We start from the raw sequence: 22,366 nt of genomic DNA on the forward strand, positions 1-22,366 counted from the left end.
GTAATACTCATCCCTAGTAATATGTAGTTAGTGCTGTGTATCCTAGTAATACTCATCACTAGTAATATGTAGTTAGTGCTGTGTATCCTAGTAATACTCATCACTAGTAATATGTAGTTAGTGCTGTGTATCCTAGTAATACTCATCACTAGTAATATGTAGTTAGTGCTGTGTATCCTAGTAATACTCATCACTAGTAATATGTAGTTAGTGCTGTGTATCCTAGTAATACTCATCACTAGTAATATGTAGTTAGTGCTGTGTATCCTAGTAATACTCATCCCTAGTAATATGTAGTTAGTGCTGTGTATCCTAGTAATACTCATCACTAGTAATATGTAGTTAGTGCTGTGTATCCTAGTAATACTCATCCCTAGTAATATGTAGTTAGTGCTGTGTATCCTAGTAATACTCATCCCTAGTAATATGTAGTTAGTGCTGTGTATCCTAGTAATACTCATCCCTAGTAATATGTAGTTAGTGCTTTGTATCCTAGTAATACTCATCCCTAGTAATATGTAGTTAGTGCTGTGTATCCTAGTAATACTCATCCCTAGTAATATGTAGTTAGTGCTGTGTATCCTAGTAATACTCATCCCTAGTAATATGTAGTTAGTGCTGTGTATCCTAGTAATACTCATCCCTAGTAATATGTAGTTAGTGCTGTGTATCCTAGTAATACTCATCCTTAGTAATATGTAGTTAGTGCTGTGTATCCTAGTAATACTCATCCCTAGTAATATGTAGTTAGTGCTATGTATCCTAGTAATACTCATCCCTAGTAATATGTAGTTAGTGCTGTGTATCCTAGTAATACTCATCCCTAGTAATATGTAGTTAGTGCTGTGTATCCTAGTAATACTCATCCCTAGTAATATGTAGTTAGTGTTGTGTATCCTAGTAATACTCATCCTTAGTAATATGTAGTTAGTGCTGTGTATCCTAGTAATACTCATCACTAGTAATATGTAGTTAGTGCTGTGTATCCTAGTAATACTCATCACTAGTAATATGTAGTTAGTGCTGTGTATCCTAGTAATACTCATCCCTAGTAATATGTAGTTAGTGCTGTGTATCCTAGTAATACTCATCCCTAGTAATATGTAGTTAGTGCTGTGTATCCTAGTAATACTCATCACTAGTAATATGTAGTTAGTGCTGTGTATCCTAGTAATACTCATCACTAGTAATATGTAGTTAGTGTTGTGTATCCTAGTAATACTCATCACTAGTAATATGTAGTTAGTGCTGTGTATCCTAGTAATACTCATCCCTAGTAATATGTAGTTAGTGCTGTGTATCCTAGTAATACTCATCACTAGTAATATGTAGTTAGTGCTGTGTATCCTAGTAATACTCATCCCTAGTAATATGTAGTTAGTGCTGTGTATCCTAGTAATACTCATCACTAGTAATATGTAGTTAGTGCTGTGTATCCTAGTAATACTCATCCCTAGTAATATGTAGTTAGTGCTGTGTATCCTAGTAATACTCATCCCTAGTAATATGTAGTTAGTGCTGTGTATCCTAGTAATACTCATCACTAGTAATATGTAGTTAGTGCTGTGTATCCTAGTAATACTCATCCCTAGTAATATGTAGTTAGTGCTGTGTATCCTAGTAATACTCATCACTAGTAATATGTAGTTAGTGCTGTGTATCCTAGTAATACTCATCCCTAGTAATATGTAGTTAGTGCTGTGTATCCTAGTAATACTCATCACTAGTAATATGTAGTTAGTGCTGTGTATCCTAGTAATACTCATCACTAGTAATATGTAGTTAGTGTTGTGTATCCTAGTAATACTCATCACTAGTAATATGTAGTTAGTGTTGTGTATCCTAGTAATACTCATCACTAGTAATATGTAGTTAGTGTTGTGTATCCTAGTAATACTCATCACTAGTAATATGTAGTTAGTGTTGTGTATCCTAGTAATACTCATCACTAGTAATATGTAGTTAGTGTTGTGTATCCTAGTAATACTCATCACTAGTAATACTCATCCCTAGTAATATGTAGTTAGTGCTGTGTATCCTAGTAATACTCATCACTAGTAATATGTAGTTAGTGCTGTGTATCCTAGTAATACTCATCACTAGTAATATGTAGTTAGTGTTGTGTATCCTAGTAATACTCATCACTAGTAATATGTAGTTAGTGCTGTGTATCCTAGTAATACTCATCCCTAGTAATATGTAGTTAGTGCTGTGTATCCTAGTAATACTCATCACTAGTAATATGTAGTTAGTGCTGTGTATCCTAGTAATACTCATCCCTAGTAATATGTAGTTAGTGCTGTGTATCCTAGTAATACTCATCACTAGTAATATGTAGTTAGTGCTGTGTATCCTGGTAATACTCATCACTAGTAATATGTAGTTAGTGCTGTGTATCCTAGTAATACTCATCACTAGTAATATGTAGTTAGTGCTGTGTATCCTAGTAATACTCATCACTAGTAATATGTAGTTAGTGCTGTGTATCCTAGTAATACTCATCACTAGTAATATGTAGTTAGTGCTGTGTATCCTAGTAATACTCATCACTAGTAATATGTAGTTAGTGCTGTGTATCCTAGTAATACTCATCCCTAGTAATATGTAGTTAGTGCTGTGTATCCTAGTAATACTCATCACTAGTAATATGTAGTTAGTGCTGTGTATCCTGGTAATACTCATCCCTAGTAATATGTAGTTAGTGCTGTGTATCCTAGTAATACTCATCCCTAGTAATATGTAGTTAGTGCTGTGTATCCTAGTAATACTCATCCCTAGTAATATGTAGTTAGTGCTGTGTATCCTAGTAATACTCATCCCTGGTAATATGTAGTTAGTGCTGTGTATCCTAGTAATACTCATCACTAGTAATATGTAGTTAGTGCTGTGTATCCTGGTAATACTCATCACTAGTAATATGTAGTTAGTGCTGTGTATCCTAGTAATACTCATCACTAGTAATATGTAGTTAGTGCTGTGTATCCTGGTAATACTCATCACTAGTAATATGTAGTTAGTGCTGTGTATCCTAGTAATACTCATCCCTAGTAATATGTAGTTAGTGCTGTGTATCCTAGTAATACTCATCCCTAGTAATATGTAGTTAGTGCTGTGTATCCTAGTAATACTCATCACTAGTAATATGTAGTTAGTGCTGTGTATCCTAGTAATACTCATCACTAGTAATATGTAGTTAGTGTTGTGTATCCTAGTAATACTCATCACTAGTAATATGTAGTTAGTGCTGTGTATCCTAGTAATACTCATCCCTAGTAATATGTAGTTAGTGCTGTGTATCCTAGTAATACTCATCACTAGTAATATGTAGTTAGTGCTGTGTATCCTAGTAATACTCATCCCTAGTAATATGTAGTTAGTGCTGTGTATCCTAGTAATACTCATCACTAGTAATATGTAGTTAGTGCTGTGTATCCTGGTAATACTCATCACTAGTAATATGTAGTTAGTGCTGTGTATCCTAGTAATACTCATCACTAGTAATATGTAGTTAGTGCTGTGTATCCTAGTAATACTCATCACTAGTAATATGTAGTTAGTGCTGTGTATCCTAGTAATACTCATCACTAGTAATATGTAGTTAGTGCTGTGTATCCTAGTAATACTCATCACTAGTAATATGTAGTTAGTGCTGTGTATCCTAGTAATACTCATCCCTAGTAATATGTAGTTAGTGCTGTGTATCCTAGTAATACTCATCACTAGTAATATGTAGTTAGTGCTGTGTATCCTGGTAATACTCATCCCTAGTAATATGTAGTTAGTGCTGTGTATCCTAGTAATACTCATCCCTAGTAATATGTAGTTAGTGCTGTGTATCCTAGTAATACTCATCCCTAGTAATATGTAGTTAGTGCTGTGTATCCTAGTAATACTCATCCCTGGTAATATGTAGTTAGTGCTGTGTATCCTAGTAATACTCATCACTAGTAATATGTAGTTAGTGCTGTGTATCCTGGTAATACTCATCACTAGTAATATGTAGTTAGTGCTGTGTATCCTAGTAATACTCATCACTAGTAATATGTAGTTAGTGCTGTGTATCCTGGTAATACTCATCACTAGTAATATGTAGTTAGTGCTGTGTATCCTAGTAATACTCATCCCTAGTAATATGTAGTTAGTGCTGTGTATCCTAGTAATACTCATCCCTAGTAATATGTAGTTAGTGCTGTGTATCCTAGTAATACTCATCACTAGTAATATGTAGTTAGTGCTGTGTAAAAAACCTGAAATGGTCTGTGTTGATCTTCAGAGGTTTAAATATGGAGTCTGAGGTGGGTGTGGTCTCACCATGGGCTTCTGGTGGGAGGGTCCAGGGATGGCGACTCCACTGCTGGTGCTCTCAGCCTTCTTGGTGAGCTGCACATAGACTTTGCCATGGTCCTTGGACACCAGACTGTGGTACAGGTCGTCATACTTGATCTCCAGGAAAATGGCCTCACGGTCCACCTGCTCTCCAGGCTTCAGGAAGTAGACCACTTTGGAGGAGATGAGCACGCTGTAGCTGTCCATGGGCTCCACTGCGATGAAGCTGCCGGCGGGAAGAAGAAGAGACGACGCATGAAGGGACCTTGGACTCCGAGTGGGGGACAGGAGACTTACAACTCAGACTGGATGTTGTCTGTCAGGCGGAACAGCTGATCCTGACCCTCAGCCTGCAGGGCCGAGTAGCGGGGGAGGAGACCCTGGGGACCTTTGCAGCAGCGAGGCTTCCTCACACGATGTACACTTGACCTGCATCACATCATACACCTGACATGATGTACACTTGACCTGCATCACACCTGACATGATGTACACTTAACCTGCATCACATTATACACCTGACATGATGTACACCTGACCTGCATCACATTATACACCTGACATGATGTACACTTAACCTGCATCACATTATACACCTGACACGATGTACACTTGACCTGCATCACATTAGACACCTGACATGATGTACACTCAACCTGCATCACATTAGACACCTGACATGATGTACACTTGACCTGCATCACATTAGACATGATGTACACTTAAACTGCATCACATTATACACCTGACATGATGTACACTTAACCTGCATCACATTATACACCTGACATGATGTACACTTAACCTGCATCACATTAGACACCTGCCATGATGTACACTTAACCTGCATCACATTATACACCTGACATGATGTACACTTAACCTGCATCACATTATACACCTGACATGATGTACACTTAACCTGCACCACGCATTAGACACCTGACATGATGTACACTTAACCTGCATCACATTATACACCTGACATGATGTACACTTAACCTGCACCACGCATTAGACACCTGACATGATGTACACTTAACCTGCATCACATTATACACCTGACATGATGTACACTTAACCTGCATCACATTAGACACCTGACATGATGTACACTTAACCTGCACCACACATGATGTACATCACATTATACACCAACAAACCCCGTTTCCATATGAGTTGGGAAAGTGTGTTAGATGTAAATATAAACAGAATACAATGATTTGCAAATCCTTTTCAAGCCATATTCAGTTGAATATGCTACAAAGACAACATATTTCATGTTCAAACTCATAAACTTATTTTTTTTGCAAATAATCATTAACTTCAGAATTTGATGCCGGCAACACGTGACAAAGAAGTTGGGAAAGGTGGCAATAAATACTAACAAAGTTGAGGAATGCTCATCAAACACTTATTTGGAACATTCCATATGTGTGCAGGCTAATTGGGAACAGGTGGGTGCCATGATTGGCTATAAAAACAGCTTCCCAAAATATGCAAGAAAGACGACTATTTTTGGACAAATGAAGATTCACAACCTTATCTTTTTGAAGCTGAATATACGGAGGATGAACTACTGCTTCTAGAAGCCAGCACGATAGCAGAGTGAGACGTTGGAACCGACGGAAGCCGAGAGAGTGAGGTGAAAGTGACTTGAAGCTGCAAAACAAGGAACTTATAGCCTTGCTATTTCGACATAAATGGAGTGCTTACCCAAATAAACCGGTAAAAACTTTGCTGGCCAGCTGGACCAAACAGACAACTGTCCATGGAGCGGATCACGCTGTATAATGATCATGATACACGTCATGTGTATTATTACAACTACAGTACATACTAGCTGTGTACAAACAAAACATGAAATAATACTTTACACATACTGTAATATGATTGCTGTTCCTCAGTACAGATTGATGTAATATCAAAGTGTTGTGTATTACAAACTCAAAGGCGTTTTGTGCTGACGTAGAAGCTAGCTTTTCTCTTGTTGAGTTAGCTTTTATGGCTAATAATGTGTTAGTACGCTAGAAAAAGAGTTCCTCAGTGTTCTCTCTTACGATAACAATGTTGCTACAGTTTGTTATTATAAATGTTACACAACATAAATAAAGTATTGTTGACAGTTTATGAATGCCTTTTTAAAGGTAGAAATGTTTGCTAACATTAGCCGCATTGCTAGCCACCAAAAACGAGACCATTTTAAATGTTAAAAAGCCTAAAAAAACAACTTTAGTCTTCTTGTCTGCGGTAATGATTGTGAAGGATAGTTCCACAAAAAGTGCAGTGTCCCTTTAAGGATGGAAGATAACGGCGGGAAGGCGGTGGCCCACCTGTGGTTGCTGAGACTCGCCATGTCTCGGACCGTCTGTGCCGTCTCTGAAGCAAAGTCCAGCGCTCCCGCCACCGGTTTGGTCACCGTGCCGACCAGACCTTTACCCAGACCAGAGAAGAAGCCGCTGACTCCACCCTCCGTCTTCACGCCCTCCACGGTGGAGGTGATGATGCTGGTCATGCCTCCTATGATCCCTGCGTCAGAGTACATGGACTACATGACTGACAGGTAGCAAGTCCATCTCATACTGTACATAATATTACTGTCCATGAAAGTACATGTACTACATGACTGACAGGTAGCAAGTCCATCTCATACTGTACATAATATTACTGTCCATGAAAGTACATGGACTACATGACTGACAGGTAGCAAGTCCATCTCATACTGTACATAATATTACTGTCCATGAAAGTACATGTACTACATGACTGACAAGTAGCAAGTCCATCTCATACTGTACATAATATTACTGTCCATGAAAGTACATGTACTACATGACTGACAGGTGGCAAGTCCATCTCATACTGTACATAATATTACTGTCCATGAAAGTACATGTACTACATGACTGACAAGTAGCAAGTCCATCTCATACTGTACATAATATTACTGTCCATGAAAGTACATGTACTACATGACTGACAAGTAGCAAGTCCATCTCATACTGTACATAATATTACTGTCCATGAAAGTACATGGACTACATGACTGACAGGTAGCAAGTCCATCTCATACTGTACATAATATTACTGTCCATGAAAGTACATGTACTACATGACTGACAAGTAGCAAGTCCATCTCATACTGTACATAATATTACTGTCCATGAAAGTACATGTACTACATGACTGACAGGTAGCAAGTTCATATCATACTGTACATAATATTACTGTCCATGAAAGTACATGTACTACATGACTGACAAGTAGCAAGTCCAGCTCATACTGTACATAATATTACTGTCCATGAAAGTACATGTACTACATGACTGACAGGTAGCAAGTCCATCTCATACTGTACATAATATTACTGTCCATGAAAGTACATGTACTACATGACTGACAGGTAGCAAGTCCATCTCATACTGTACATAATATTACTGTCCATGAAAGTACATGTACTACATGACTGACAGGTAGCAAGTCCATCTCATACTGTACATAATATTACTGTCCATGAAAGTACATGTACTACATGACTGACAGGTAGCAAGTCCATCTCATACTGTACATAATATTACTGTCCATGAAAGTACATGTACTACATGACTGACAGGTAGCATGTCCATCTCATACTGTACATAATATTACTGTCCATGAAAGTACATGTACTACATGACTGACAAGTAGCAAGTCCATCTCATACTGTACATAATATTACTGTCCATGAAAGTACATGTACTACATGACTGACAGGTAGCAAGTCCATCTCATACTGTACATAATATTACTGTCCATGAAAGTACATGTACTACATGACTGACAGGTAGCAAGTCCATCTCATACTGTACATAATATTACTGTCCATGAAAGTACATGTACTACATGACTGACAAGTAGCATGTCCATCTCATACTGTACATAATATTACTGTCCATGAAAGTACATGTACTACATGACTGACAGGTAGTAAGTCCATCTCATACTGTACATAATATTACTGTCCATGAAAGTACATGTACTACATGACTGACAGGTAGTAAGTCCATCTCATACTGTACATAATATTACTGTCCATGAAAGTACATGTACTACATGACTGACAGGTAGCAAGTCCATCTCATACTGTACATAATATTACTGTCCATGAAAGTACATGTACTACATGACTGACAGGTAGCAAGTCCATCTCATACTGTACATAATATTACTGTCCATGAAAGTACATGTACTACATGACTAAGAGGTAGCAAGTCCATCTCATACTGTACATAATATTACTGTCCATGAAAGTACATGTACTACATGACTAAGAGGTAGCAAGTCCATCTCATACTGTACATAATATTACTGTCCATGAAAGTACATGTACTACATGACTGACAGGTAGCAAGTCCATCTCATACTGTACATAATATTACTGTCCATGAAAGTACATGTACTACATGACTGACAAGTAGCAAGTCCATCTCATACTGTACATAATATTACTGTCCATGAAAGTACATGTACTACATGACTGACAGGTAGCAAGTCCATCTCATACTGTACATAATATTACTGTCCATGAAAGTACATGTACTACATGACTGACAGGTAGCAAGTCCATCTCATACTGTACATAATATTACTGTCCATGAAAGTACATGTACTACATGACTGACAAGTAGCAAGTCCATCTCATACTGTACATAATATTACTGTCCATGAAAGTACATGTACTACATGACTGACAGGTAGCATGTCCATCTCATACTGTACATAATATTACTGTCCATGAAAGTACATGTACTACATGACTGACAGGTAGCAAGTCCATCTCATACTGTACATAATATTACTGTCCATGAAAGTACATGTACTACATGACTGACAAGTAGCAAGTTCATCTCATACTGTACATAATATTACTGTCCATGAAAGTACATGTACTACATGACTGACAGGTAGCATGTCCATCTCATACTGTACATAATATTACTGTCCATGAAAGTACATGTACTACATGACTGACAGGTAGCAAGTCCATCTCATACTGTACATAATATTACTGTCCATGAAAGTACATGTACTACATGACTGACAAGTAGCAAGTTCATCTCATACTGTACATAATATTACTGTCCATGAAAGTACATGTACTACATGACTGACAGGTAGCAAGTCCATCTCATACTGTACATAATATTACTGTCCATGAAAGTACATGTACTACATGACTGACAGGTAGCAAGTCCATCTCATACTGTACATAATATTACTGTCCATGAAAGTACATGTACTACATGACTGACAAGTAGCAAGTTCATCTCATACTGTACATAATATTACTGTCCATGAAAGTACATGTACTACATGACTGACAGGTAGCAAGTCCATCTCATACTGTACATAATATTACTGTCCATGAAAGTACATGTACTACATGACTGACAGGTAGCAAGTCCATCTCATACTGTACATAATATTACTGTCCATGAAAGTACATGTACTACATGACTGACAGGTAGCAAGTCCATCTCATACTGTACATAATATTACTGTCCATGAAAGTACATGTACTACATGACTGACAAGTAGCAAGTCCATCTCATACTGTACATAATATTACTGTCCATGTTGCAGCCTCGCTCTGTCACCTTTTTTTCTCTCATATTTTTGACCTAATTTATGTTTGACATGAATGGCACTATAACCATATATAGTTTATTTTTTCAATATATAGATAAATAATTTAATATATTGATTTTTTTACCTTTATGATTCCCCTCAAGTTAGTTCCAGAGTACCCAGAAGGGTCTCAGTCATTAAAATATAAAGTGTATTAGTCAGGTAGGTTGTGAGTTCAAACCCCGGCCGAGTCATACCAAAGACTAGAAAAATAGGAGTCATTACCTCCCTGCTTGGCACTCAGCATTAAGTGTTGGAATTGGGGGTTAAATCACCATAAATGATTCCCGGGCACGGCACAGCTGCTGCTCACTGCTCCCCTCACCTCCCAGGGGGTGATCAAGGGTGATGGGTCAAATGCAGAGAATAATTTCACCACATCTAGTGTGTGTGTGACCATCATTGCTACTCTAACTTTAAATTTAATATATATATATATATATATATATATATATATACATATATATATATGAGTTTGAGTTTATATCGAACATGCAAACATACAACATGTTACATCAAAATGTCCAGTTTCTCTTTTCTACATGTTCAAAAAGGAGTAGGAAGAAGTAGAATTTATTTAATCCTGCCTCTTATCTTTTACATAACAGTTGCAAAAACTTTTGTTCACTTCCTGTTCTCAATTTATTGACAATATGTGTCTTACATGAATGGCACTATAACCATTTACAGTTTATTTTTTCCAATATATATATATACATACACACAGTGGTGGTCAAAAGTGTACATACACGTGTAAAGAACATCATGTCATGGCTGTCTTGAGTTTCCAATCATTTATTTTTTTGTGATGTAGTGATTGGAGCACATGTTGCTCACAAAAAGCATTCATGAAGTTTGCTTCTTTTATGAATTTATTATGTCTCTACTGAAAATGTGAGTAAATTGATGAAGGTGGACGCTGACTTAAACAAGTTGAAAAACTTATTGGGGTGTTACCATTTAGTGGTCAATTGTAGGGAATATGTACTGTACTGTGCAATCTACTAATAATATGTACTGTACTGTGCAATCTACTAATAATATGTACTGTACTGTGCAATCTACTAATAATATGTACTGTACTGTGCAATCTACTAATAATATGTACTGTACTGTGCAATCTACTAATAATATGTACTGTACTGTGCAATCTACTAATAATATGTACTGTACTGTGCAATCTACTAATAATATGTACTGTACTGTGCAATCTACTAATAATATGTACTGTACTGTGCAATCTACTAATAATATGTACTGTACTGTGCAATCTACTAATAATATGTACTGTACTGTGCAATCTACTAATAAAAGTATCAATCAATCCAAAAAATGTGCTGGGTCAAAAGTATACATACAGCAATGTTAATATTTGCTTTAATGTCCCTTGGCAAGTTTACCTGCAATAAGGCGCTTTTGCTAGTCATCCACAAGCTGCTGCTTGCATTTTTCACCACAAAATTGCTGCCGTTCAGCTAAATGTGTTGCTTTTCTGACATGGACTTGTTTCTTCAGCATTGTCCACACCTTTAAATCAGGACTTTGGGAAGGCCATTCTAAAACCTTCATTCTAGTCTGATTTAGCCTTTGTTTGGGGTCATTGTCCAATAGGACCATGCTGCCACCACCATATATATATGTGTATGTGTAGATATATATTGTTACTTTACATGCAGTCAGCTTTGAGTATTATGTGGTGGACTTATAATAAAAAAGAGATGATACCATGAGCTAGTCCGTGGATGCCAGCGACCAGGTGCTCTCCACTAGTGGCGCCGTGGTATCTGATGTACTCTCGCTCAGTCTGGTGGCGGTTGTCCATGGTCTTCCCCAGCCCATCAGATAAGGTCCCTGCAAACTACAAGACAACAGATGTGATGTGACGCCTGCAAGCTTCTCTAAAACAAGACGTACCTTGGCAGCAGAGTTGGACACGCCATGCGTCACGTTGCGTATAAGACCGCCCACGTTGCCGTACTTGATGAGCTCCGACATACCCTCAGACACGTCGTTGAGGAGTCCTATCGGATTCCCGAGGAAGTCCACCGATCCCAAGATCTGGGCTGCCTGGCTGATCAGCTCCTTGAGAGAAAAAGCAGAGTGAGATGAGACAAACATTAACAATGAGTCTGCAGCGGATTAGAGCGGCCGTGCCAGCAACCTGAGGGTTCTTGGTTCAATTCCTGCTTCTGCTATCCTAGTCACAGCTCTTGTGTCCTTGGGCAAGACACTTCACCCACCTGCTGCCGGTGCCACCCACCTGCTCCCGGTGCCACCCACCTGCTGCCGGTGCCACCCACCTACTCCCGGTGCCACCCACCTGCTGCCGGTGCCACCCACCTGCTGCCGGTGCCACCCACCTGCTCCCGGTGCCACCCACCTGCTGCCGGTGCCACCCACCTACTCCCGGTGCCACCCACCTGCTGCCAGTGCCACCCACCTGCTGCCGGTGCCACCCACCTGCTCCCGGTGCCACCCACCTGCTCCCGGTGCCACCCACCTGCTCCCGGTGCCACCCACCTGCTCCCAGTGCCACCCACCTGCTGCTAGTGCCACCCACCTGCTCCCGGTGCCACCCACCTGCTGCCGGTGCCACCCACCTGCTGCCAGTGCCACCCACCTGCTCCCAGTGCCACCCACCTGCTCCCGGTGCCACCCACCTGCTGCCGGTGCCACCCACCTGCTCCCGGTGCCACCCACCTGCTCCCGGTGCCACCCACCTGCTCCCAGTGCCACCCACCTGCTGCCAGTGCCACCCACCTGCTGCTAGTGCCACCCACCTGCTGCCGGTGCCACCCACCTGCTCCCGGTGCCACCCACCTGCTGCCAGTGCCACCCACACTGCTTTAAATACAATGTAACTTAGATCATGGCTTTCACTAGGTAAAGCGCTTTCAGGCACAAGAGAAAAAGCGCTATATAAATAAAATTCACTTCACAAAATAATACTACAGTCCAACCTCAATTTACAAAAAACCTCAATTTGCACATTTTCCAATTTACAAACTTTATAGCGAGTCAAGTACGTGCTAAGTGTGTCTGTGTGTACCAACGCTTCATTTATTCATTTTGTGTCTCGCGGGCGGGACGTCAAAATGTAGATGTTTCTTTAAAAAGTGCCTCTGCAGGTTATATTCCTTTGAGGCTGCGGTTACTTATTTAGCAAGTAAACACATCAGCTTTCACACGGCACTGTCAATAAATTCATTATTCTGCCCTCGCTACTCGTCTCCAGCGTGTGCAGATAGTTAACAGCACCAAGAATCAAAGGTTAGGTTCCTTCTTCTGAATCTTTTTCCTTCCTCAGTTGAATTTCTTTACACGTCTCTTTATTTAGGTTTGTAAGACAGAAAAAATAAATAAATACAAAAGAACATCGTACATTGTGTATTTTACACAATGTACGTTACATAATTAAAATAGAAGGTTTAGTGTTCATACACACAGCAAACATTGCACACGTGGTTTAACACAATCAAACCTAAAGTGTGGCTTTATCGCCTTCTGCTGGTCAACCTCAGCACTACATGTATTTAATCAGTTTTGAAAGTTAAAAAGCCAAAAACAACACGACCACAAATACAGAAGACATCAAAAAGTCAGCAATTTTGTTGTCCAGTCGCTGTTAAAAGTCAGATTTTTGCAATTTATTAGGATTTTTTTCAGTGTCGATAGTGCCTTCTCCTTCTGCTCACTAATTGCTGCTTCATTAAGACACATATGCTTCGCTATTGCCCCCTGTGGGCTGGTGGGAGTACTGCATACATGAATGGTTTCATCAAGACTATTTGGGGGATGTTCGGTGGGCCAAATTAAAAGCTTTGACGAGGCGGCTGTGACTAAGCTTGCTTTAGACACTTCTCAGTGCTTCAGAGTGTTCACCTTTTGTGTGTTTTCTCCCCTTTTGACAAGTTTTGTCCATTTTGCTAACTTAACATGAGCTTCAAAAAGACAACAGAGCAGCGTGGAAAGAAGGATGGAAACACTGTGGAGTTAAAAAAAAGACAGTTTGCCAGGTGTACATAAATGCTGCTCATAAGTATGGAAGATTCGACCAAGCAGGATTCGTACCACAGCTTTTCTTAATAATAATAATTATTAGGGTTGCAAATCTTTGGGTGTCCCACGATTCCATTCAATATCGATTCTTGGGGTCACGATTCGATAATATATCGATTTTTTCGATTCTCGATTGAAAAACGATATTTTTCCGATTGAAAAGGATTGTGTATTCATTCAATACATAGATTTCAGCAGGATCTACCCCAGTCTGCTGACATGTTAGCAGAGTAGTAGATTTAAAAAAAAAAAAAAAGCTTTTATAATTGTAAAGGACAATGTTTTATCAACTGATTGCAATAATGTAAATTTGTTTGAACTATTAAAGGAAGCAAAAATATGACTTATTTTATCTTTGTGCAAACATTGGACACAGTGTGTTGTCCAGCTTATGAGATGCCATGCAAGTGTAAGCCACTGTGACACTATTGTTCTTTTTGATTTAAATTTTCATCTGTTGTTGATAATATTCATTTTTGTTTCACTACTTTTGTTTTGTTCTGTGTGGTGTTTGTGTCTCCTCTCAATTGCTCCGTTTATTGCAGTTCTGAGTGTTGCTGGCTCAGCTTTGCTTTTGGAATTGGATTGCATTGTTATGGTATTGCTGTGTAGTGCTTTGTTGGATTGATTAAAAAAAAAATAGATTTTTTAAAAATGACAATCGATTCTGAATCGCACAACGTATTCGAATCGATTTTTTCCCACACCCCTAATAATTATAGATTAAATTTGTAAAAAGTAAAATAAATAGAAAGAAAAATTAAAACTATAACAGTCAAATAGCTAGAACTAGCACACATATATCTAAAAAAAGGCTTTTAAAAAAAAGAAGGTTTTGTTTTTTTAAATAATCCACAGTCTGTGGTGCCCTCAGGTGGTCAGGGAGAGCGTTCTATAGACTGGGAGCGGCGGGGCAGAAAACCCGGTCTCCCATATTTTGGAGGATTTGGTGGTGAGCAGTTCTTCTTGAAAAAGATACTTATTTCACAACGGAGGAGAGTGATTATCTTTCATTCAGTGGAACCCTACTCCTTCCTCCTCTCCCTCCTTCTTTGCCATTGTTAGTGTAAGATTGTACTTTTTTAAATGGAGCAGTATGGTTGTTAAAGTTTAGGATGTTTGGGATTTCTGATTGTTTGTGAGGGCACCAAAGGGACTTCTAAGTGTTGACAGAGCAGTGCATACAGGACAGTTAATAAAGATAAAGTCTGTTTGATATACAGTAGTCTATATCAGTGACGTGCGGTGAACTAAACACCAGGTGAAGCATACATACTTTTTTTTCCTATTTTTTTTTAACTTAAATTCACATGTGCAGCTCTAGGTTTAGGTGCAACCTGATCTATGTTGCACATTAGAGTTACAGGGAAAAAAGGAGTTATTCGCTTTCATAAAAACGTTATAGTGATATGATAAATGGGTCCAAAAAGTATTTGATAAAGTTGTTATTAAATACTTTTTGGTCCCATTTGCTTTTAACAAAATAAATCAAGTATTGTGAGTGTATTGGCAAGTACTTCATCTTGGATACAGTATATAATCCTCCATATTGGCAAATACTTTATCTTGGATACAGTATATAATCCTCCATATTGGCAAATACTTCATCTTGGATACAGTATATAATCCTCCATATTGGCAAATACTTTACCTTGGATACAGTATATAATCCTCCATATTGGCAAGTATTTCATCTTGGATACAGTATATAATCCTCCATATTGGCAAGTACTTCATCTTGGATACAGTATATAATCCTCCATATTGGCAAATACTTCATCTTGGATACAGTATATAATCCTCCATATTGGCAAGTACTTCATCTTGGATACAGTATATAATCCTCCATATTGGCAAGTATTTCATCTTGGATACAGTATATAATCCTCCATATTGGCAAGTACTTCATCTTGGATACAGTATATAATCCTCCATATTGGCAAGTACTTCATCTTGGATACAGTATATAATCCTCCATATTGGCAAATACTTCATCTTGGATACAGTATATAATCCTCCATATTGGCAAATACTTCATCTTGGATACAGTATATAATCCTCCATATTGGCAAGTACTTCATCTTGGATACAGTATATAATCCTCCATATTGGCAAATACTTCATCTTGGATACAGTATATAATCCTCCATATTGGCAAGTACTTCATCTTGGATACAGTATATAATCCTCCATATTGGCAAATACTTCATCTTGGATACAGTATATAATCCTCCATATTGGCAAGTACTTCATCTTGGATACAGTATATAATCCTCCATATTGGCAAATACTTCATCTTGGATACAGTATATAATCCTCCATATTGGCAAGTACGTCATCTTGGATACAGTATATAATCCTCCATATTGGCAAATACTTCATCTTGGATACAGTATATAATCCTCCATATTGGCAAATACTTCATCTTGGATACAGTATATAATCCTCCATATTGGCAAATACTTCATCTTGGATACAGTATATAATCCTCCATATTGGCAAATACTTCATCTTGGATACAGTATATAATCCTCCATATTGGCAAATACTTCATCTTGGATACAGTATATAATCATCCATATTGGCAAGTACTTCATCTTGGATACAGTATATAATCCTCCATATTGGCAAGTACTTCATCTTGGATACAGTATATAATCCTCCATATTGGCAAGTATTTCATCTTGGATACAGTATATAATCCTCCATATTGGCAAGTATTTCATCTTGGATACAGTATATAATCCTCCATATTGGCAAGTATTTCATCTTGGATACAGTATATAATCCTCCATATTGGCAAATACTTCATCTTGGATACAGTATATAATCCTCCATATTGGCAAATACTTCATCTTGGATACAGTATATAATCCTCCATATTGGCAAATACTTCATCTTGGATACAGTATATAATCCTCCATATTGGCAAGTACTTCATCTTGGATACAGTATATAATCATCCATATTGGCAAGTACTTCATCTTGGATACAGTATAAAATCCTCCATATTGGCAAGTACTTCATCTTGGATACAGTATATAATCCTCCATATTGGCAAGTATTTCATCTTGGATACAGTATATAATCCTCCATATTGGCAAGTATTTCATCTTGGATACAGTATATAATCCTCCATATTGGCAAGTATTTCATCTTGGATACAGTATATAATCCTCCATATTGGCAAATACGTCATCTTGGATACAGTATATAATCCTCCATATTGGCAAATACTTCATCTTGGATACAGTATATAATCCTCCATATTGGCAAATACTTCATCTTGGATACAGTATATAATCCTCCATATTGGCAAGTACTTCATCTTGGATACAGTATATAATCATCCATATTGGCAAGTACTTCATCTTGGATACAGTATATAATCCTCCATATTGGCAAGTACTTCATCTTGGATACAGTATATAATCCTCCATATTGGCAAGTATTTCATCTTGGATACAGTATATAATCCTCCATATTGGCAAGTATTTCATCTTGGATACAGTATATAATCCTCCATATTGGCAAATACTTCATCTTGGATACAGTATATAATCCTCCATATTGGCAAATACTTCATCTTGGATACAGTATATAATCCTCCATATTGGCAAATACTTCATCTTGGATACAGTATATAATCCTCCATATTGGCAAATACTTCATCTTGGATACAGTATATAATCCTCCATATTGGCAAGTATCTCATCTTGGATACAGTATATAATCCTCCATATTGGCAAATACTTCATCTTGGATACAGTATATAATCCTCCATATTGGCAAGTACTTCATCTTGGATACAGTATATAATCCTCCATATTGGCAAATACTTCATCTTGGATACAGTATATAATCCTCCATATTGGCAAGTACTTCATCTTGGATACAGTATATAATCCTCCATATTGGCAAGTACTTCATCTTGGATACAGTATATAATCCTCCATATTGGCAAATACTTCATCTTGGATACAGTATATAATCCTCCATATTGGCAAATACTTCATCTTGGATACAGTATATAATCCTCCATATTGGCAAGTACTTCATCTTGGATACAGTATATAATCCTCCATATTGGCAAGTATTTCATCTTGGATACAGTATATAATCCTCCATATTGGCAAATACTTCATCTTGGATACAGTATATAATCCTCCATATTGGCAAATACTTCATCTTGGATACAGTATATAATCCTCCACATTGGCAGAAACATTCATTTCATTCAATTTCTTTCCAAGAAATTAAACAATATTTTTGCATCTGCCAAAAAACACCCACAAACGCTGGCTTACTCTAATAAAAATGCCATGTTTGTTATAAATAGAGTTTAAGAAAAAAATGCTGTCTTCCGCTGGAGAGACCTGTGTCTGCTAGCTTGAGCGCTCCCACTTCTCCCCGTGTGGCCAGTCAGAGTACTGCTGAGGCATTCAACTGCAAGTTGTCAATGTATCGCCCCCTACCTTGAGGCAGAGGTACTTGCTGCCTCATGGCCTGCCTTTTCCACGTGGCAACAAGCATGCGCCCCCTCCCACTCACGCCCAATACACACTCTGTGTCTGCCTCACTTCTCATCTGCTGCATTGTTTTAATCAGGAAACATGGAATTTTCGCCATTTTGACCATGAAAATGATCAAAATATACAGGAACCACATTAAAATCACATAGAAAGCATAAACCAAAAGAGAAATATTAAAACTTATTGTATTACTTTGTTTTGGAACATAAGATGGTCAAGCCACCTGGTGGCAGGTGAGGCACTGGCTCTCCTGACAGCACGTCACTTTATTTTGTGTTCAAACCTTTACTAGAATATCAACTTTTGTCAAGGCTAGACACAATTCTTCATGTTTACATTGTTTCCTCGGGGGAAGTAAGCTTCACTATACAAACTATTCAATGAAGTTGGTAAATAAAGAGGACAACACCTCCATTAACGGCGTGCTCCTACCTCTCTGAAGTGCTTGAGGATGTCGTTGATGATGATCTCCTGGGTCTCGTAGGGGTGCACTCTGGTGAAGGGGTACATGTTGACAACAGCGTCCTCAAAACGAACCAGCGGGAACCCCAGGGTACCTTTCAAAGCCTGTGTGGACAACACACCATGACTCGGCACTTCCTTTCCAGTGGAGGAAGGTAGGGTGAGAAAGGTCACCTTGAGGTCGGCAGGCAGCTTGTGAGAGGTGAGGACGCTCAGCTTGACCTGAGGGAGGCTGATCTTCAGGTTCTCAAAGTAGTAACGTTTGGGGGGTCCTGCATCCCTGTTGGGTCTCTCATGCAGGTTTTCATCCAGTTTCTCCAGCTCTGCATCCACAACTCGTGTTATTGTGTCTAAGTACGGATCAAATGTTAGGCCTGGAATCTTTGATGTAACATGTTAGCGACTCATCAGGAATAATCCTCTCAATGTACAAAAGCAGTCAAGTTGTCACTTTGTGTAAATGCTAAATAAAAAGAGAATACAACAAATCCTTTTCAACTTATATTTAATTAAATAAACTGCAAAGACAATATGTCTCATCTTCAAACTGAGAAATGTTAATTCTTAGCAAATATTAGCTTATTTGGAATTTGAAGGCTGCAACATGTTTGAAAAAGCTGGCACAAGTGGCAAAAAAGAGTGAGAAAGTTGAAGAATGCTCATCAAAGACTTATTGGGAACATCCCACAGGTGAACAGGCTAATTGGGAACAGGTGGGTGCCATGATTGGCTATAAAAACAGCTTCCCCAAAAATGCTCACTCATTCACAAACAAGGACGAGGCAAGGGTCACCACTATGTCCCCCCCTCCCTTGTGGAGGGGGTCCGGTCCGATGACCATGGATGAAGTACTGGCTGTCCAGAGTCGAGACCCAGGATGGACCGCTCGTCGGGACCCAGGATGGACCGCTCGCCTGTATCGGTTGGGGACATCTCTACGCTGCTGATCCGCTTGAGATGGTTTCCTGTGGACGGGACTCTCGCTACTGTCTTGGATCCGCTTGAACTGAACTCTCGCTGCTGTGTTGGAGCCACTATGGATTGAACTTTCACAGTATCATGTTAGACCCGCTTGACATCCATTGCTTTCGGTCCCCTAGAGGGGGGGGGGGTTGCCCACATCTGAGGTCCTCTCCAAGGTTTCTCATAGTCAGCATTGTCACTGGCGTCCCACTGGATGTGAATTCTCCCTGCCCACTGGGTGTGAGTTTTCCTTGCCCTTTTGTGGGTTCTTCCGAGGATGTTGTAGTCGTAATGATTTGTGCAGTCCTTTGAGACATTTGTGATTTGGGGCTATATAAATAAACATTGATTGATTTGTCAACAAATGCCTGAGCAAAGTGTTTAAGAACAACATTTTTCAAGCAGCTGTTGCAAGGAATTTAGGGATTTCACCATCTACGCTCCGTAATATCAAAAGGTAAGTGTAAGCCATGATATTATGGACCTTGGATCCCTCAGGCGGTACTGCATCAAAAAGACACATCGTGTGTAAAGGATATCACCATATGGGCTCAGGAACACTTCATTAAACCACTGTCAGTAACTACAGTTGTTTGCTACATCTGTAAGTGCAAGTTAAAACTCTACTATACAAAGCCAAAGCCATTTATCAACAACACCCAGAAATGCTTCGCTGGGCCCGAGCTCATCTAAGATGGCCTGATGCAAAGTGGAAAAGTGTTCTGTGGTCTGACGAGTCCACATTTCAAATTGGTTTTGGAAACTGTGGACCAAAGAGGAAAAGAACCATGGGGATTGTTGTAGGGTGAAAGTGTTGTAGTCAGCATGTGTGATGGTATGGGGGTGTATTAGTGATTGTTGTAGGGTGAAAGTGTTGTAGTCAGCATGTGTGATGGTATGGGGGTGTATTAGTGATTGTTGTAGGGTGAAAGTGTTGTAGTCAGCATGTGTGATGGTATGGGGGTGTATTAGTGATTGTTGTAGGGTGAAAGTGTTGTAGTCAGCATGTGTGATGGTATGGGGGTGTATTAGTGATTGTTGTAGGGTGAAAGTGTTGTAGTCAGCATGTGTGATGGTATGGGGGTGTATTAGTGATTGTTGTAGGGTGAAATGGTTGTAGTCAGCATGTGTGATGGTATGGGGGTGTATTAGTGATTGTTGTAGGGTGAAAGTGTTGTAGTCAGCATGTGTGATGGTATGGGGGTGTATTAGTGATTGTTGTAGGGTGAAAGTGTTGTAGTCAGCATGTGTGATGGTATGGGGGTGTATTAGTGATTGTTGTAGGGTGAAAGTGTTGTAGTCAGCATGTGTGATGGTATGGGGGTGTATTAGTGATTGTTGTAGGGTGAAATGGTTGTAGTCAGCATGTGTGATGGTATGGGGGTGTATTAGTGATTGTTGTAGGGTGAAAGTGTTGTAGTCAGCATGTGTGATGGTATGGGGGTGTATTAGTGATTGTTGTAGGGTGAAAGTGTTGTAGTCAGCATGTGTGATGGTATGGGGGTGTATTAGTGATTGTTGTAGGGTGAAAGTGTTGTAGTCAGCATGTGTGATGGTATGGGGGTGTATTAGTGATTGTTGTAGGGTGAAAGTGTTGTAGTCAGCATGTGTGATGGTATGGGGGTGTATTAGTGATTGTTGTAGGGTGAAAGTGTTGTAGTCAGCATGTGTGATGGTATGGGGGTGTATTAGTGATTGTTGTAGGGTGAAAGTGTTGTAGTCAGCATGTGTGATGGTATGGGGGTGTATTAGTGATTGTTGTAGGGTGAAAGTGTTGTAGTCAGCATGTGTGATGGTATGGGGGTGTATTAGTGATTGTTGTAGGGTGAAAGTGTTGTAGTCAGCATGTGTGATGGTATGGGGGTGTATTAGTGATTGTTGTAGGGTGAAAGTGTTGTAGTCAGCATGTGTGATGGTATGGGGGTGTATTAGTGATTGTTGTAGGGTGAAAGTGTTGTAGTCAGCATGTGTGATGGTATGGGGGTGTATTAGTGATTGTTGTAGGGTGAAAGTGTTCTAGGCAGCATGTGTGATGGTAGGGGGTGTATTAGTGATTGTTGTAGGGTGAAAGTGTTGTAGTCAGCATGTGTGATGGTATGGGGGTGTATTAGTGATTGTTGTAGGGTGAAAGTGTTGTAGTCAGCATGTGTGATGGTATGGGGGTGTATTAGTGATTGTTGTAGGGTGAAAGTGTTGTAGTCAGCATGTGTGATGGTATGGGGGTGTATTAGTGATTGTTGTAGGGTGAAAGTGTTCTAGGCAGCATGTGTGATGGTAGGGGGTGTATTAGTGATTGTTGTAGGGTGAAAGTGTTGTAGTCAGCATGTGTGATGGTATGGGGGTGTATTAGTGATTGT

At 39.2% G+C, this 22,366-nt stretch overlaps 1 protein-coding gene across 6 annotated transcripts in view; it reads right to left on the reverse strand.

Annotated features, from left to right (window-relative positions):
- Positions 1-22,366, reverse strand: part of vps13d (vacuolar protein sorting 13 homolog D) — a 181,537-nt gene that overhangs the window by 14,632 nt on the left and 144,539 nt on the right. For all 6 annotated transcript variants that reach the window (XM_061902435.1, XM_061902439.1, XM_061902437.1 and 3 more), the window contains 7 exons: positions 19,221-19,369; positions 19,017-19,151; positions 11,908-12,075; positions 11,719-11,851; positions 6,660-6,855; positions 4,624-4,755; positions 4,312-4,552 (listed from right to left, as the gene is read on the reverse strand). In XM_061902435.1, the coding sequence (XP_061758419.1) occupies positions 4,312-4,552; positions 4,624-4,755; positions 6,660-6,855; positions 11,719-11,851; positions 11,908-12,075; positions 19,017-19,151; positions 19,221-19,369 (1,154 nt within the window). The remainder of the gene's footprint in view (positions 1-4,311; positions 4,553-4,623; positions 4,756-6,659; positions 6,856-11,718; positions 11,852-11,907; positions 12,076-19,016; positions 19,152-19,220; positions 19,370-22,366) is intronic.

Source organism: Nerophis ophidion, linkage group LG06 (genome assembly GCF_033978795.1).
Source record: "Nerophis ophidion isolate RoL-2023_Sa linkage group LG06, RoL_Noph_v1.0, whole genome shotgun sequence".
NCBI classification, from domain to species: Eukaryota; Metazoa; Chordata; class Actinopteri; order Syngnathiformes; family Syngnathidae; genus Nerophis; species Nerophis ophidion.